This window comes from Neltuma alba, unplaced genomic scaffold (assembly GCF_004799145.2).
Source record: "Neltuma alba isolate B1F8T4 unplaced genomic scaffold, ASM479914v2 tig00002863_pilon, whole genome shotgun sequence".
Classification (NCBI taxonomy): Eukaryota; Viridiplantae; Streptophyta; class Magnoliopsida; order Fabales; family Fabaceae; genus Neltuma; species Neltuma alba.
Genome location: NW_021633048.1, coordinates 396,188 through 413,361, shown reverse-complemented (window position 1 = coordinate 413,361; position 17,174 = coordinate 396,188). Strand labels below are relative to the sequence as shown.

At 32.5% G+C, this 17,174-nt stretch overlaps 1 protein-coding gene and 1 long non-coding RNA gene across 2 annotated transcripts; one reads left to right on the top strand and one right to left on the bottom strand.

Annotated features, from left to right (window-relative positions):
* Positions 1–1,517: 1,517 nt before the first annotated feature.
* Positions 1,518–15,601, bottom strand: LOC114739645 (uncharacterized). Its single transcript, XR_003739619.1, has 3 exons — positions 15,529–15,601; positions 10,278–10,287; positions 1,518–1,528 (listed from the first exon to the last, which is right to left on the bottom strand). It is a non-coding gene; the product is annotated as an uncharacterized LOC114739645 (long non-coding RNA).
* Positions 10,997–15,889, top strand: LOC114739644 (uracil phosphoribosyltransferase). Its single transcript, XM_028927729.1, has 12 exons — positions 10,997–11,208; positions 11,349–11,441; positions 11,541–11,619; positions 12,307–12,365; positions 13,349–13,426; positions 13,849–13,930; positions 14,177–14,225; positions 14,440–14,501; positions 14,996–15,063; positions 15,247–15,302; positions 15,383–15,430; positions 15,531–15,889. The coding sequence occupies exons 1-12, from the start codon at positions 11,053–11,055 to the stop codon at positions 15,580–15,582; spliced, it is 882 nt and encodes a 293-aa protein (XP_028783562.1). The 5' UTR covers positions 10,997–11,052; the 3' UTR covers positions 15,583–15,889.
* Positions 15,890–17,174: the final 1,285 nt, after the last annotated feature.

Sequence of the window (17,174 nt, the reverse complement as noted above, 5' to 3'; positions counted from 1 at the left end):
AAATTTAATTAAAATATTAAAAAGTCACATGTAACTTTGAAAAGAGTAATATTTAGAAATTGATTCAATTACAAGTAAATGAAACATTAATATAGAAATCACACATAATATAATAAAATAGGACTATTGAAAAAAATTGAAACACAAATATGATGGATTGTTATGTTTTAAAAGGCTAAAGTATAATGTTATTTTTTGAAAGTTAAAATATATTTTTAATCTTTTAATTTTACACAAAATTTTAATTTAATCTATTAACTTTAAAAAGCGTATTTTAATTCTTTTGACCCTAAAACAGTTATTAAAAAAATGATAATATTAAAATTCTTAATGTTAATAAAACATTTTCAAATATTAACATATTAAGTTTAATTTTTAAAATAATTATGATTGTTATAAGAGAATATCATTTGTGGCTAACAATTTTCGAATTTAAAGACTAAAAATTTATTTTTTAAAGTTAAAAAATCCAACTAAAACTTTGTGTCAAACTAGATGACCATGCCTATATTTTAGCTTTTTTTTTTAATCTCAAAATGATTCTTTCAGGGAGAAAATAAAAATAGGCCTTCCAAAAAATTTCATTGAACCGATAAAAAACCGATTAACCAGTGGATTGGCCGACTAGACCCACACTGGTTGAACTTCAATACCGTGATTTTCCTCTGAAAAAGACCGAATTGGTTTTATTTTCCCATGAGGAAGACCAAATCCAAATTGAACATCGATCCAAATACGCAACCTGACAACGACAATAATTTTTGTTGTCTTGTTTTGGTCAGTAACACAGTAAGTACTCTTCCGATCCTAAATATAAGACTTTTATACACATTAGTATAAGAGTTTTATATTTAGGACCGATGGAATAATTTTGTTGGAGGTCTTTTTAGGTATTTAAGAAACAAATTTAGGGGCCGGGGCACTTTATTCAGTTAATAATTAAAACTAAACTTTATATTTTGGCTTGTTTAATTTTTTTCCCTACAAAGAAAAACGTCTAGGCAGTGATTTCATGAAACATGTTCAATAGTTTTTGCTTCTTTTTTTTTTTTCCAGAGACTAAATTAGGATTTGCTTTGTTCAAATAATAATAATATTACTTCTCAGAAAATAAAATTTTTTCGTAGCAGTAAAAATAAATCAAAGCCCTAGATGTTGATTAAACAGGCTAAAACCTGAAACTGTTGATCCATGTAAAGACATATAAATTTTTGGATTAAGGCGTAATTTTAATCCTAATCTTATTTTTCATATGCAATTTTATCTCTAATCTTTTTAGTGGCGTAATTTTGATCCTGATTTTTTTTCTTAGGTGCAATCTTTCAAGAAAAAAGATTAGAGACAAAATTATACCTGAAAAATAAGATTAAGGATAAAATTATTATATTAAAAAATCAAGGATAAAATTATATCATAACTCTAAATTTTTTAAATTAAAGAGTCTTTCTTATAGAACGGATGGTGGACGTGCAAAGTTACGCAAGCCTGATTAAAGCAACAAAGCACCTGTCCTACAAAAGCCTTTGTCCTGTTTATAGTCATTAGATGCAGCGAATGTGAGGAGAGACACGACAAATACATGAATAAAGTAAAGCTAAAGATATCAATTATCACCCCCACAAAAAAAAGGGGGGGTGCAAATTTGGTCAACAAGTATTTTCATGGCAGCTATGGGAACTAGTCAACAAAATTAAAAAATAAATTTAAAAAATATTTTCCTTAATGTATACTCATGCGGCCTTTAATATAAGATTTATTTAACTAATTTAATTAGATTAAAGAAGTTAGGTAAGTTAGTTAATAATAAGAAATATGACATATTTTTTCTAAAACATTATAATCATTTTCTCTAGTATCCTCCCTTCCTCTTCTACTTGATTATGGTTCAAGAAGTATCTAAGGGATAATTTCAAAAAAATGATAAATATAACAAATAGGTATTATATTTAGAACTAAAATCAACTCAACAATTAGTCATATATTAAGGATCCGAGGAGTACAAAGTAAAGAATAAAGAGGGAATGTGCGTCCACGTATAAAGCAACAAATCCATGAAAATAATCAAACAAACAAAAAGCGAAGATCAGCAAAAGAAAAAGGGAAAAAAGCAAATATTTTACTTGAAAAATATAGATAAATAAACTGTAAAAATAAATACGGAACATAATAAATAATAACTTCAGCAAATGAGCAATATATAAATGATGAAGCGAAAACGAGGGAAGGCAAGGTTGACTTGGCACTTGGGATTGATTGGGACATTAATTTGAACATAATGTATAGTGATTTTGGTAGAGGAATTCTTTTTGCCATGATTATGTTAGGGGAATTCATGTCTGTGAATATATTATTCATTGGCGTAACACAATTGACCAAGCAAGGGATTCTTTCAATCTCATCAAAACACATGTGTGTTTCACTCTCACTTTGGTTAACAAAGCCATTGTTTTCTTTTCCATTACAATTGAGAAATATTAATCATCATATCATAATTTAATGGTAGTGACTAGTAAGACTGATAGTGAAGTTACAAATTAGCGCTTTGTTTTCAGAAAATAAGTAAATGTCTTTATCTCAACATCATTAGATTATAATTTAATACTACTAACCATTAAATTATAGCTCATTTGACGAAAGCTAGCTCATTTGACGAAATTTAAATCCCAGTAAGACATGCACTACCCACTATTACATCAGAATGGAAAAAAAAAACACAAAAAACAGAAAATGAGATTTAGTTTAATTAATAATAATTCATCAATTAAATTAACTCTGATTATAAAAATAATTTAGTTTGATGAAATATGTTGCTACATCTTTTCCTTCAAGTTCCTTAAACTTCTAACCTTTCGAGAGTCCTTTTAATTAATCAATCCTGACCTCAATTAATCTAATTAAAAAAATTTGAGATGTTACTAACTTCATTTAAATTCATATTAAAAATCCAAAAAATCATATCACGTCATTCATTAAATTATAGTTCACAATTATTGAATTTTAAAATTTAGAGAAATGTATAACAATTATATCCTTTTCAACAATTACACATTTAGAAACAGCTTCGATAAATGACATCCCACTGATTCAATTATTTTAAAGTCGATCACATTTTAGAGAAAAAAAGTTATAAACAAAAGTAAATTAATTAAAATCATTTAGGATCAATATTACCCTAAGAAATCACCATAATTCAAAATCACATTTGAGCAACCCCAATCCAAAAACAATCACACAGTGATAGCTTGTCCAAATCAATACGAAATTCCTCTTTTACATCGTAAAAGTTAACCTAAATGCTGTTTTTTACGGTGTTTGCTGCTATATAAGGAATCAACGATGATGATAATGGACAGGGTGCACCCAATAACCCCCTCCACTACGTTGATTAGCCGCCATCATCATAAGAGCGACCATACACGCTAGAGTCACAACCAGTACAGTAAGGAGAGGGCTCTGGGGGAACCCAAACCAGTTGGGTTGCGGAGATTTAGAGATGCAAGGAAGATGAAGGTTGAAGTCACAGAGTTGGCATCTATAGCCGCAGGAAGCGGCGGTGCTTAGGGTTTCGCAGAGCCTGCAAGTCCCAAAGGAGAGTGGTTGGAGCCCCAAGAGATGGTCTGGGTGTGAAGGGTGGCGCATCAGCTCCGGCAATTGACGGCACAGTGGGTGCACATCAAAGTTGCACTTCTCACACCTGAATGACATTCCATATCTTATGAAGATATTACAATCGGTGATTTTTTATACTAAAAAAAGAATTTAGGTGAATTGAAGCCGAGACTCATCAAGACTAGAACATGTCTTTAGGCTTAAAAATCGCTTACTAACATGACCTTCATATCGGTAGTAGCAACTGAAGGTTTTTTTTTTTGTATAAAAAAGTTTAGGTGAGTTGGGTCTCCGGGGTTTACCAGGGCCAGGACATATCTCCAGGCTCAAAAAACGCTTATAGAGATATTTACAGATTACCCACCAACAAAGTCTTCATATCGGCAATAATTAAGATTCAAATTCACGATTTTGTGAGTTATGAGCTGACTTCTTACTAATTAGACTAACTGTAACAACTGAAGGTTAACCAAATATAAGGTCTAACACAAAGTTCAACAAATTGGCAATTGAAGGGTAACCAAATATAAGGTCAACAATAATAAAAGTGTAAAAATATGAACTTCAGTTTCAAAGAAGGTAAGCGTATACTTTATTTTCTTCAATTTTATATGGTGCTCTCTTTCATTTAATCTTAGTTTATTAATAATTTTATATGAATTAAGTGGGAAGAATACTGCCTGTAGAAGAGGAGGCCGTCAATGTCGGCGGTACAGAGATCACAGATGTGGATGCCGAGGCGAAGATGGGCGTCGCAGACCAACTTGAGGTCATGAGAGGCTAAGGAGAAGGTGGGGGGAGACGTGGCGCAGTGCTGGTGTAACACGAAATCGCAGGCGTAGCATATGTATCGGCCGCCACTCCCTGGTTGGTTGCAGCCGTGGCACAAGAAGTCTCCGCCGCTTTCTCCTCCTCCTCCCCGGCCAACGTACACCAGAGGGTGCTCAGGGTGCGTCACGTGCCCCTCTATCCTCATCTCTTCTTCTCCTCTGTCCATTACCTTCACAACACAATGAAGCTCTTCAACCTCCAACAATTCATCTTCATTTTAACTTCTTCCTTAGTCTTGCTTTCCTATTGGGTGAACTACTCACCCTTTTTTTTTTTTTGCCCCCCTTTGTGGGACAGGCATTAGGATATAATTTTAATTATAAAGAAGCCATTAGGCAATAGTTCAGCAATTTGGCTCATTTCCTTGCCTAGCTAACGCCTATGTAATTTCAAGGGGAAAAATAATACTCTTCCAGTTCTAAATATAAAACCCTTATCTAGTATAAGGGTCTTATATTTAGGACCGGAAGAGTAAAAGCTTGAAGGGCCATAATTCACTAGGTATTACCATACTACTCCTCCAATCCTAAATATAAGACCCTTATACTAGTGTGTATAAGTGTATAAGGATCTTATATTTAGAATCAGAAGAGTAGCTTAGTAGAAACTCTTCTGGTTTTTAATATAGGATTGTCAAGTTAATTTTGGTTTTAAATATAAAACTTATTTATTATATTTATTATTTTTTCTTAAATTACCCCTGTGAATACTCTTTTAATCATAATTAAATAGGATAGGGAGATGATATTAAGAAATATGATTATGGTGTTTTAGAAAAATATGTCATATTTTTTTATAATTAACTAATTTATCTAACTTCCTTAGTATAATCAAATTAGTTAAATATGTCTTACATTAAAAACCAAAAGAGTATCATTATGTGCTATTACTCCCTCTATTCTTATATATATGTTAGTATAATTTTTGGCCTATGAAATTTGAATCTAATTTTATTCTAATTTCTCAAATTTTAAAGTCATGATTTTAGTTTTTGAAATTTAAACTGTTTTAAAATGTTAGTCCTTGAAAGTGTAATGGTATTATAATCTTTTGAACTATTGTAAACGGTGTTGAGGTGATGATAGAAATTCACTATATGACACCTAATTAGATTTTGTATGGATAGCAAAAAAAAAAAAGTCTTTAGAACACATTGTTTAGCCTTTTTTTTCTCTTTCTTTTCTTACTGTTCATTTGAGAAGTTGTTCATGTCTTGAGAATTCATCCTCCTTTGTATAGTCATTTTATTATCCACACAAAATCTAGTTAGATGGTACATGATAAGTCCACATTATTATTTTAACATTATTTATGATACTTTAACAGGTTTTAACAGTGTTACAAAGACTAACATTTTAAGACAAACTCAATTTTAGGAACTAAAAACATAAATTTAAAGATCATTAAGTATTTTTATATTATCGAAAAGATTTTTTCAAAACAACTCTTTAAATGCTAAATAACATAACGAAAAATTAATTTATATTAGGGGCATGATTTCTTTATTTCTGGCCAAAATATAGGACTATAGTGAGTATTTTTAATAAATTATATATATATGTATGTTACGTTATATGGGGATATATTAAACATGGGAGAAGGTTTTGAATTTTGGACTGCACCATATCTTCCCCAGTTATTTTTCTATTTCTATTAATTATTTTTTTTGTTTTTAAATGTTTTTCATTACAATTTGGCATTTTAATTGTATTTCTTTTTTTGGCCATATGAGGTGATCGGAAAGCATCGTCTGAATCAGTCATGGAAAGCAACTTCCATTCCGTGTTTATTAAGTCATTGATGCGCCGGCTAATAAAAGAATTAATATTTAAAGTCGGGGGAAATCAAAAGTGGCATAATTAAGCCTTCTTTCTCTATGGAAATTTTTGCTGATCCCACTCAATTCACAATGATTCCCTTCTAAAACCAAAGTAGTTGACTCCGAAATTGTCCTCATCTGAAAGATTCTCAACTAAGTTATTACACTAAACAATTAATCCCACCCTGCGAATATGTGACTGTCATCCAAACTGAACTTAACAGCAAGGACCGGCGAGTTTAAGTAAACTAATGATATAAATATAAACTCAAATTGTAAATTCATAAGAATTTATTTTTTTAATAAATAAATATTAAAAGTGTATAATTAAATAATTAAAATATAAAAATGACAGTCATTTTATTTAAATATATTTTAAATCTAAATAATTGAAATTCAATCAATCAACAATCATAATTTACTATATTCAATATATTCAACAAAGAAATTTCTATAAAGTTCCTATATAAATTTATTAAACATAAATAAATCTAAAAACTTAGAGCAAATTTAGAAGTGAATTGACACGGTTTTATAAATTAAAAACAGTAAATTCGATGAGTGAACTCGTAAGTTAAACTAAGTTTATATCTATCACAAGTTTAAGGTCAAGTTGACATAAACTGAAGATGTGAAAACATTAAACCTCCAAAGTTAACACACGATTTTGACAACAATACTCATCATTACAAGGCCAGGGGAATGGCCACGATGATTGATTCAATCTCATGAAAAACCTATAAATCAGTTTGGGCTTTGGTGTGACTAAGTAAGTAGTTGTGTTGGATTATGTTAACTCGTGAAAGCCCATTCTGGGGATGTGATGGGCTTCTAATGGGCTCGTATTTTTTAATTGCAATGGGCTCATTAGATCCAACCATCTCTGTCTGCCCAAAAAACGAATCATTTTGCCGTCTTCTATATTTAGGAATTAATATAAGGAGTCATATCATAACTGATAAGATTGTGATTTCAAATCCCGTTTTCAATATAACGATCTTATCCAACTCACCTAAATAGATATTTTTGTAGTAGATATCATGTATGGTGATTCCACCACTCAATTCATGACTATTAGCTTATAGAATTAAAATAGTTGATTCCGAAAATGTCCTGACTTGAAATTAATTAATCAAGTCATTCCAATTATGTTTTTTTTTCCTTCACAACTTACAAGTATGTTTATATATATTTTCATCCTAACTCACGTTATTACTTCATCATTAATAAATAAAAAATCCATCGGCTTATGGGAACCGTATGATAATGAGGGCCACGTAGGCAGTGAGTGATAATGAATCAAAGATGATGTTCCAATTTTCCAGCCGTCGCAACGTTTGTTCTAAAAGTGACATTAGAGCTTTAATAATTAAGTAAACACAACCATCTGCATGTTTCATGTGTTGATGTGGAACCCAAAGACAAACCTCGCAGCCTTTGGATTGTTGTGAAAATCAAATAATTTATGGTTTGGTCATGTTTCATCAAATCAAAATCAAATGAAATCAGCCAAACAGAAATGGCTTCATGGCAAACTAAACTGGAAGCTTCTCTCTGTATTCTTGTACGTGTCTGCTTTGTGTCACCATGTGTTTCTCCTCGTTGCTCCTTCTCAGATGTATAATATGCTCTGCAATTATTGCCTTCTCGTGCGAAAGTCTTGATTATAAATTGATCATTAACACTACCTTCTATCTTTAATATAAAAACTGGATCATTAATTTAAGGATATTAATGAAATTAGTTAAATTAGTTATTTGTCACAAATATGTATTAGTTTTCCTAAACTATTCTATTCAGTCATGTACATTGAGTTTGAAATGGAAACCTCTTACAATAAATAGATATATTTTAGTAAAAAATAAGAGACAAAGTAAAATATCATCTTATATTTAAAATAAAATCCAACTCCGAACTAATATTTAAATTAAAAACTGGAGGTTGTGTGTGTGTCCATATATATATATATATATATATCTATGTATATGCGTGCCGTGCGATAAGACTTATTTAACTAATTTGATTAGATTAAAGAAGTTAGGTAAATTAGTTAATTATAAAAAATATGACATGTTTTTTATCCAAAACCTCATAATTATCTTTCTTAATATCTTTCCTTTCTCATTTACTTGATTATGTTTAAGAGAGTAGAAATAAGTCTTATATTTAAAACCAAAATTAACTTAATAATTAAATCTTACATTAAAGATCAGAGGAGTAATTGATTCCACTCAATCTCAAATACGCAAATATCTACCGCAATCCTTTGGGAACGTCTCCGGCTTATCCTCTTCCTAATGGATACTTTTCTTTTGACAGAAATAACCACTTTACATGTCTCTCAGCGTTATTATCTCTTGTTCTTAATATAAAAGTTAGTTAATTAATTTAAATAGATTAAAAAAGTTTGTTAAGTTTGTATTACCTTTTCTAGAATATCCTTACTAATTATGTGTATTAATTAGAACTACCATTTGATAGAACTTTTAATATGTGCATCTACTACTTTGGAAGAAATACATAAATATGAAAGACAGTGAATTATGGTCTTATAGTTAGGACCAAATTAACTCTAACTCTTAATAAACTGGAGATATTATTAGTATTATATACTAATACTACCTCTAGTCCTAAATATAAGAGCTAGTTGACTAATTTGAGTGTATTAAGAAAATAAGTTAAGTTAGTTATTTCTAATAAATAAATATTATTTTTTCTAAAATATCTTTACTATTTAAGTGTATTAGTTAGAATTATTATTATTAGAAGAATTATGGACTATAGCCGTATATTTAGGAAAAAGTTAAATGAGGTCTTACATTAAAAACTGGGATAGTATTTGTTTTATCCAATGTTTTAAAAGACGGACCGGAAGTCGAACCGGAAAGATCAACGGGTTATGGTTCAATCGGTCGGATCGGTCGGACCGTTCGGTCGGACCGATGACGCAATAATTAATTTAAAACAATATTATATATATATATAATGAGTATATATGAAAAATATCAAATTATTAAATAATTTTGAAATGCATTTAAATAATCTAAAATTATAATGAAATCATTGAAAATGGACTAAAACCTTATATATTTAAATTAATGTATGTTTAAAATATTTAATGATATTACAAATTATCAATTCATTCAAATCAAAATATTTTTTTTAAAAGATAGACCAAATATCGAAACAAAAAGACTAGCGACTCACGATTTTAACATCACAATATATGAAATTTTCAATGAAATAATACTATATGGTTATAAATAGTCTAAAAATATATTAGGATATTTAAGGGGATCAATTTTTTTATTTTTCTTCTATTTTTTTAAAAAAATTTAGTATTTTTTCAATCAGGCTAAAAAACCGTCCGGTTTTCTGAAAACCGTTCCGGTTCCCGGTCCAACTCCGGTTTCCGGCTTAATAACGGCTCAACTCCGGTCTAATCCGGCTCAATTATGTAAACGGTTTTTTGGTACAAACCGAGCCGTTAACGAGTCCGGGTGACGGTTCAACCGGTCCGACCGTCCGGTCCGGTCCGGTTCTTTAATCATTGGTTTTATCTGATTGAAAAAACATTACTTGTTAATAAAAAAATTACTACTTTCATGGTGCATCTTGGTTATATTTCAATTATGACCAAAAAGATGATAAGATACGTCACCGGAAAAATGATAATAAAATACACCATTATCACATGATACTCATTATTTCAATTAGCCTCTCATCTCTTTGTACGTGCATATGCTGTATAACAAAACCAGTTTCAATACTCATCATCTTGCTTAGTACCCTAAACTAATCAAATATAAACCATTTATATTTGATTTGAATAATTTAGATTTAAAATCTTTAATAATTTATTTTTAAATAGAAAAAACTTTTTTGAAAGAATGACAATGAACAGATCATCTTTATCTTTAACTTCTATACATACTAAAATAATTATTTTGAATGAATAAAAATAAAAAAAATAAATTTAGACTATTCAAATGAGATATGAACAATCCAGATCTAATACATTTAGAGTACTCATCAATGTGATGAGCACCGAAACTTGTTCATTGTATAATAGACCATCATTATTGCTTCTCCTCTTCTTTTTCTTTTTGGTTTCTTAAATTAAAAGAGTAGGTACTAATAATTTTAAAAGTGAGATTCTGGGATTCTGGTAAAAAAAAAAAGTGAGATTCTGGGACTTTCCATTTATTAGAAGAGCTTACATATCATTACGTTACAAAGCTATAAACATGCAAGTTCATCTTCTTCCTGTAGAATTGAAAGGCACCAATGGGTACCTTCTCTCTGCAAATACACAATAAAAATAGACTCTTCCAAAACCTTCTTGGCTGAGTAACTACGTTTTTTATAATAGCACATATGCAACCAAAAATCAAAATGTACGAGTCAATGTCAAGTAACTGTGCTCGTTTATCGAATACAATATCAAGTTTAATTAAATATATATAAACATTTCAATGATCCTTCATTATTCACATCTCCCGTTAATGATGATACATAATTTTTTGAGGTTGCATCGATAATTTTCTTTGATAGATGGCTTAGATAGGACCAACTGCCGACAAAAGATCAATCAGTCCAATGTGACAACTGAGAAGCGAAATTGAGAGAAGCCCACGACTGAGGTATAGCCCAATGACGAGACCGGAAACCCGAATCCTATTGGCTATTCATCAAAACACCAAAATGGAAATTTCTCAATTTGTCGTCCCTAAATTCTGCGACGCAGGAATCTCTGAATCTCATTTCATAGATAACATCGAAATATCGAATGCATGGCTTCGTGCCGTCTTAATTTTACTCCGAATCTCTGGTCTCCGTCTGATTCGCCGCGTCTTTCTTCCACATGTCAACTTCAAACCCCAATTCCTTCTCACTCTCACTCCTCCCACGCCACCCTCAAGCATTTTCTTCCCTCCAAAACCAGTAAGGTAATTTTAGCCTTAATCAATTTTAAATTTCATTCTCATTTTATTTAATAAAAAAATCTCGCTTTTTTCTCAGTCATTATGTTCTCTGATTCTTGAATTCTCCATAAAACCCCTGTACTCATTGATTTCCCCCCGCTCAGATCCCCTCTTCCACCGCTCGGCGGCGTTGCTCTGATGCTGTAAGGTCTCACATGACCATGGAGGAGAAGCCGATTTCTGGGGACAAAATGCTAGTTAGTTTTTAAGCCATCTGTGATTTCGGTTAATGGCTTGTAGTTGTTAGCTATTCATAGTAGCATAATTGACTGATTATTCTTTCGATGGGTTTGAAGGTTTATGTGCCTCCGCATCCGTTGATCAAGCACTGGGTTTCAGTTCTGAGGAACGAACAGACTCCTTGTCCCATCTTCAGTGAGTGCAACAATTTCTACTCTGGAGTTTCATCGTAACAATAAATACTGATCCTCCTTTCTTCAGTTACCTTAGCAGTTGGTTCAATCACATGAATTGCCTTCGAAACCGCCTTTTTTTTTCCTCTGCTGCTTTTCACTTTCAATGGCTTCGTCAGTTCAGTTATATTCACCGGCAAAGTCAAGTAGAAGCACTAATAGTAGTGTTTTCGTATCTTCAATAATCATTATTACTTTCACCGAAAAGAAATCATTATTATTAATAAAGGTTCTACTCTATCTTTAGTTTATTTTCATCATTTTACTGTCGTGTCTCATAATGAAGTGCTTGTCAGAAAATTTTTGATGGAGCGTAGGACTTCACTCCCATAAATTGTTGCTGCTAAGTGTGGAAAGAATTTGCTTAAGGGTCTGATTTCTGAGCATCGGTTGGCAACTCTCATACGTTTTTATCTATTTTTGTGGTTGGGACTTGGAACAGCTTAATTTGAATATCTCTACTTTGCCACAAAGGAATATAGCTTCCTTGAACAGGGTGGACTTGTGAGCGTGTGGTATTATTTTGTTTTCATATGAAACATTCATCCTCCATCTTTCTTTCTCCATCCTTTTGGTGCCGATTGATGTTGAATTATATTTTCCTGGTTAATTATATAAAATTGATCTGGCACTGTTTGCATCGTTGAAGGAAATGCAATGGCTGAGCTGGGAAGGCTACTACTGTATGAAGCTTCAAGGGATTGTCTGGTTAGTTGCATCATAGTTTATGAGCCTGTTTTAATTTTTTTTATTTTGCTCTTGATTTTTTTTTTTTTTTTGGATTTCTTTTAAAAGGTTTTTCCTGCAGTAAACATAATGTTCTTGCTGTCTGTTTTTTCCCCTAAAAGCACACAAATTTTAGGCATGGCTTTCACCTCTGGGTTACATTGATTTCCAAACATCTGCTTGGTCCAAATTGTGCTTCTCTATCCACGTGTATCAAAACGTTGCCTACGATATAAGTTGACTTTTGCTTAGCCTTGTATAGATCTTTCTCTCTGAATCAGGGACATTGGAAGGTTGCGCATTTTATAGTTTAGGGTTAGTGGTATTGGGGAGTTGAGGGCTCACTTGAGTATGTCAGGGAAAGGACGGTTTGAAAGCACTAGGATGTGTTCTTTTTAGATTCTTAGTGGATCAAAAAATTAAGTGAAATAAAGTATTGATTGCAAAGAGGAGGGCAATTAACCTATGCTTAACGTGGTGCCTGGGACTTGGTTGCAGCTCAGTCAACAGGAGAGAAGAACGAAAGTATCACAGCCACTTCAATATATATCCTGCAAAATATTTTACAAGGATTAAGAATTTTTTCCAATCTTGGAGGGATCGTGGCATTCACTATCAATAAGCCATGTGGAAACTTTGGACTTAAAACTAGAATCAGTAATACCCTTAATACTCTATAAACAAGTTAATTAAACCCAAATGAGCCTCATCATAAGGATTATTGAAAGTTACTGAAGTTTCTTCAGGACAGGAAAAGATTCTAAAGTGCCGGCTTTACTGAATGAAAATAAATATAGTTTAGTGATCTTTGGAACATTGTACATAGCCCTATAATCATAACTCGTAGGTAGGCCAACATACTAGGTGTACTTTTGATAGACTGGATGTTATTTCATAGCTTCCACGGAAATAATTTTGTTTGCCTCTAATCCATGGTTATTTTTTTCCCCTTCCATTGCTTTCAGCCAACTGTTGCAGGAGAGATCCAGTCACCGATGGGTGTTGCCTCCGTCGAATTTATAGATCCAAGGGAGCCTGTAGCAGTGAGTATCTTATTACTTTCATCACGTTTGTTTTATTAAACCTTCTAAGGATTTCTTCTGGTGTTCAGTTTTCAATATATTTACTTAATCCATTAATTTTGCATATAATGAATGATTGATGTGCTCGGCTTGCAAAATTGTTTGGAAGGAAAGTGAAAGAAGAATAAAGATGTGAGTGGAATGGAATAATTACATTTGGTATAATATAGAAAGGAATGGAAATGGCTTGGTCGAAAAGGAAAGAATGATGGGGAAATAACCCTCATTTCCTGCTTAAAAAATGAAATAATTATTGCAAGAGCATAGTCAGTTTCGTATAAATGATTGCTTCTCCATTTACCCCTGCTGAACTGTTGAAGATTCCAGAGTCTGGCTGTAGCACCTTTGTGCAAGAAATCATTTGATTTTTTTTCCCTTTTCAGGTAGTTCCCATCTTGAGAGCTGGTCTTGCTCTTGCAGAACATGCATCATCAATCTTGCCTGCAACAAAAACGTATCATTTAGGTAAGAATAAGATCTGGCTGGTAAAGAAGTTAACAACAATTGGAGGATATAGATACTCTATTGTTGCTCCGGGATCTATCAATTTATGGTTCGCTAGACCAATGTGATGTCTTCTTTAAACTACATCTAATACTAATATTGATTCTGATGAGACATTTGTTCTTTAAAATCACAACACATGTTTTGCCAATCTCTGTCGTTCGAATACATAATTATTTTTTTGTTTCTGATTTTATTTTGTGTTAGGAATAAGCAGAGATGAAGAAACGCTTCAGCCAACTATATATCTGAACAAGTAAGAGAAGTGTTAGAAACACAACGACAACACCCCCCCCCCCCCCAAAAAAAAAAAAAAACAAAAACAAAAAACACCGACTTCTGACTTTTGGGGCTGGTTGGGTGTAGGTGAGGGAGCATAAGGAGGGCAAGCCACTATTGTCCTGCTTTTGCGTTGTTTTACTTAAATGTTGGAGAACCTTTTATCATATGTTTCAGTGTATGATTGCCAGGTTGCCTGATAAATTTCCAGAAGGATCTAAAGTGTTTGTGGTTGATCCTATGCTTGCGACAGGTATATTTAATCTACTGATGCTTGAGCTTTTGCTTTTGCACATGTCATCAATCAAACTTTCAAGCTGCCGCATGTGTTGGTTTTTAGGATGGGCTGCCATATGGTCTATATTTGTCGTAAAAGTAGTATATAATAAGGTCCAATATAATTTCAAATCCAAAGTAACCATATGTTTTGTTGGAAGTGTTCTCTCCAATTGTGACTGTCTCATATTTGCTGTTTGAATGGGTTGCTTTTGTCATTTTTCTGTTATAAAATGAATTGGAAGATTAAACATGTGAACTAACAGAAATATATTTATCTAAGCTTGGGTCTGTTTATTTTGCTTTACACATTTTACCACTTATGATTAACCACGATAATTTTTCTGAAAATTTCAACTCTAATTCCGTTAGGGCTGGAAGTTATAAGGTTAATGCATTGGTTCTGATTTTGTCCATCCCTAAAATAAACTAGTATCCATGAATCATATTCTTTGTCCATATGAATTGTAGGTGGTACTATAGTGGCAGCTCTCAAACTCTTAGAGGATCGTGGAGTTGGCAACAAGCAGATTAAAGTGGTTAGCCCCTGCATCTTATTGAAACTAGATTTTCTTTTGGGACTCATTCCAACATATTTCAATGTTTATATATAGCATTGGCACTGCATAACTGGAGGTTGTTTATTCATTCAACTGCCTACATTTTGAGTTATATTTTTCTTTCATCTGTTGCTTATTTAGTCTATAATCATGACATTGTAGATATCTGCTGTCTCTGCCCCACCGGCCCTGCAGAAGCTGAGTGAGCAATTCCCTGGGTAATCACATAATTCAAGTTTCTTTAGTTTCTTGCAGACTAGATTTATCTTGTGGATTTCTAACATTAAGAATTTTACAGCCTTCATGTGTATACCGGAATTATTGATCCTACTGTGAATGACAAAGGGTTAGTCCCTGACTTTAATATTTGCCATGGGGAAATTTTTTATCCATATAACATAGATGTTTGGCCTCTTAGCATATCTTTAATAATTTCTCTCTAACAGGTTCATAATTCCGGGCCTTGGAGATGCAGGGGACCGTAGCTATGGTACCTGAAATTATCTCATCTGTTTCCGACCCATCGTTGGGTGTTATCTTTGCAATTTTGATGTAATATTTATTGTGGCTACGCATTATTTCCAGCAAAAGCAGCTGAGTTTCACGTGTTCCATCAGTGATCAGTGGCCCTTTTTCAATTTTATTTTTTTATTTGTTGAAAAGTGGGAGGCGAATGTATAGTATTGTGTCTGAATTTGACTCTTACATCATTCATACCACTCGTTCACCAAATTATGCTAGCTACAAGCTTACGCTTCTCTGTACTGCAAGACGAAAAAACTTGGTAAAGCTCTTTGTTTTTTGGATTTTCATCTAACAAATGTTTTAAAAAAAGTTAAAATTTAATAACCTGTTAATTATATCGATTATATTGAATCAAATTGGTCCTGTAATTTTAAACAATTCAGAGTGGTCTTTTTTAAAGTTTCGCATTCTTGGATTATTCCAAGATGGTTAAGACTTGAGGAGTCATAAAATGAATTGAGTAGATTAAAGAACTGTTTCAAGCATAAGATCTGTCTTTGGAAACAAAAACGATCCATCATAGTATGTTGAGTTATTCTTCCGGTCTTTAATATAAAACTCATTTAACTAATTTGATTAGATTAAGAAAGTTAGGTAAGTTAGTTAATTATAACAAATGTGACATATTTTTCTTAAAATAAGATAATTATCTTTCTTAATATCTCATCTTCTTCTTTTACTTGATTATGGTTGAGAGAATATTTATACGAGTAATTTAGAGAAAATTGATAAACATAATAAATAGGTCTTATATTTATGATCAAAACCAACTCAACAATTAGGTCCTATATTAAGGACTGGAGGAGTATTAAAAATACTTGTGAAGATTGGCCTAAAAGCATGATTAACTCGTATTAGGTCCTGATCGTACGAAATTTAATTGCTTTCTGTCGTGCTTGATATCAATTTCATCGGCAGATTAAGAATACATTTGGAACTACTAAAATCATGGTGGTTTTAAACATGAACCGAAATAAGTGACCACTGATATCCATGAATAAGACAATAGAGTAATAGGCAGCCACCGATGGCATGAAGATGAATAATCACAAAACTAATTACTTACTTCCATTGGAAATAAAGATCATCCTACATAAGTACAAAAAATCCAGACATGCACTAGAAGAAACTAATGACTAGGAAGTTTTAAACGTTGACAATCAATTCATCTCAATTAAAGTTGTGGGTCTTTTGGGGTTAGTCTGGTTCGTTGTGACTCAGCAAGCACTAGCACCACCGCCAACACCTCCTCCACCGCCACCAAAGGTGGCACCTCCACCGATCCCGCCTGCATCTGTCATTCCACCATGGAAAGCGTGGTTATTGTGGTGATGGTGATGATGAGCAAACCCACCGCCACCGCCACCGCCACCGCCACCAGAAGCCAGCCGGACTCGTCTTCCACGGCACAATATTCCCAGTACAGCAGCAAAGGCAAATAAGCAAACAGCAACAATGATAAATATTTTTAAAGCTGGATCCATCTCTCAATCGTACATACAAGGCCATTTGTAAAATCTCATGGGCATGCCTTTTTATAGCAAGAATGTTTCCATCAGAAGCTG

What these genes read in the sequence shown, in the direction of transcription:
- LOC114739644 (XM_028927729.1), top strand. Translation starts at nt 11,053, where the DNA reads ATGGCTTCGTGCCGTCTTAATTTTACTCCGAATCTCTGGTCTCCGTCT. An exon ending in TTCCCTCCAAAACCAGTAAG is followed by an intron (nt 11,209 to 11,348) that starts GTAATTTTAGCC and finishes CCCCCCGCTCAG; the next exon opens with ATCCCCTCTTCCACCGCTCG. An exon ending in CCAACTATATATCTGAACAA is followed by an intron (nt 14,226 to 14,439) that starts GTAAGAGAAGTG and finishes TATGATTGCCAG; the next exon opens with GTTGCCTGATAAATTTCCAG.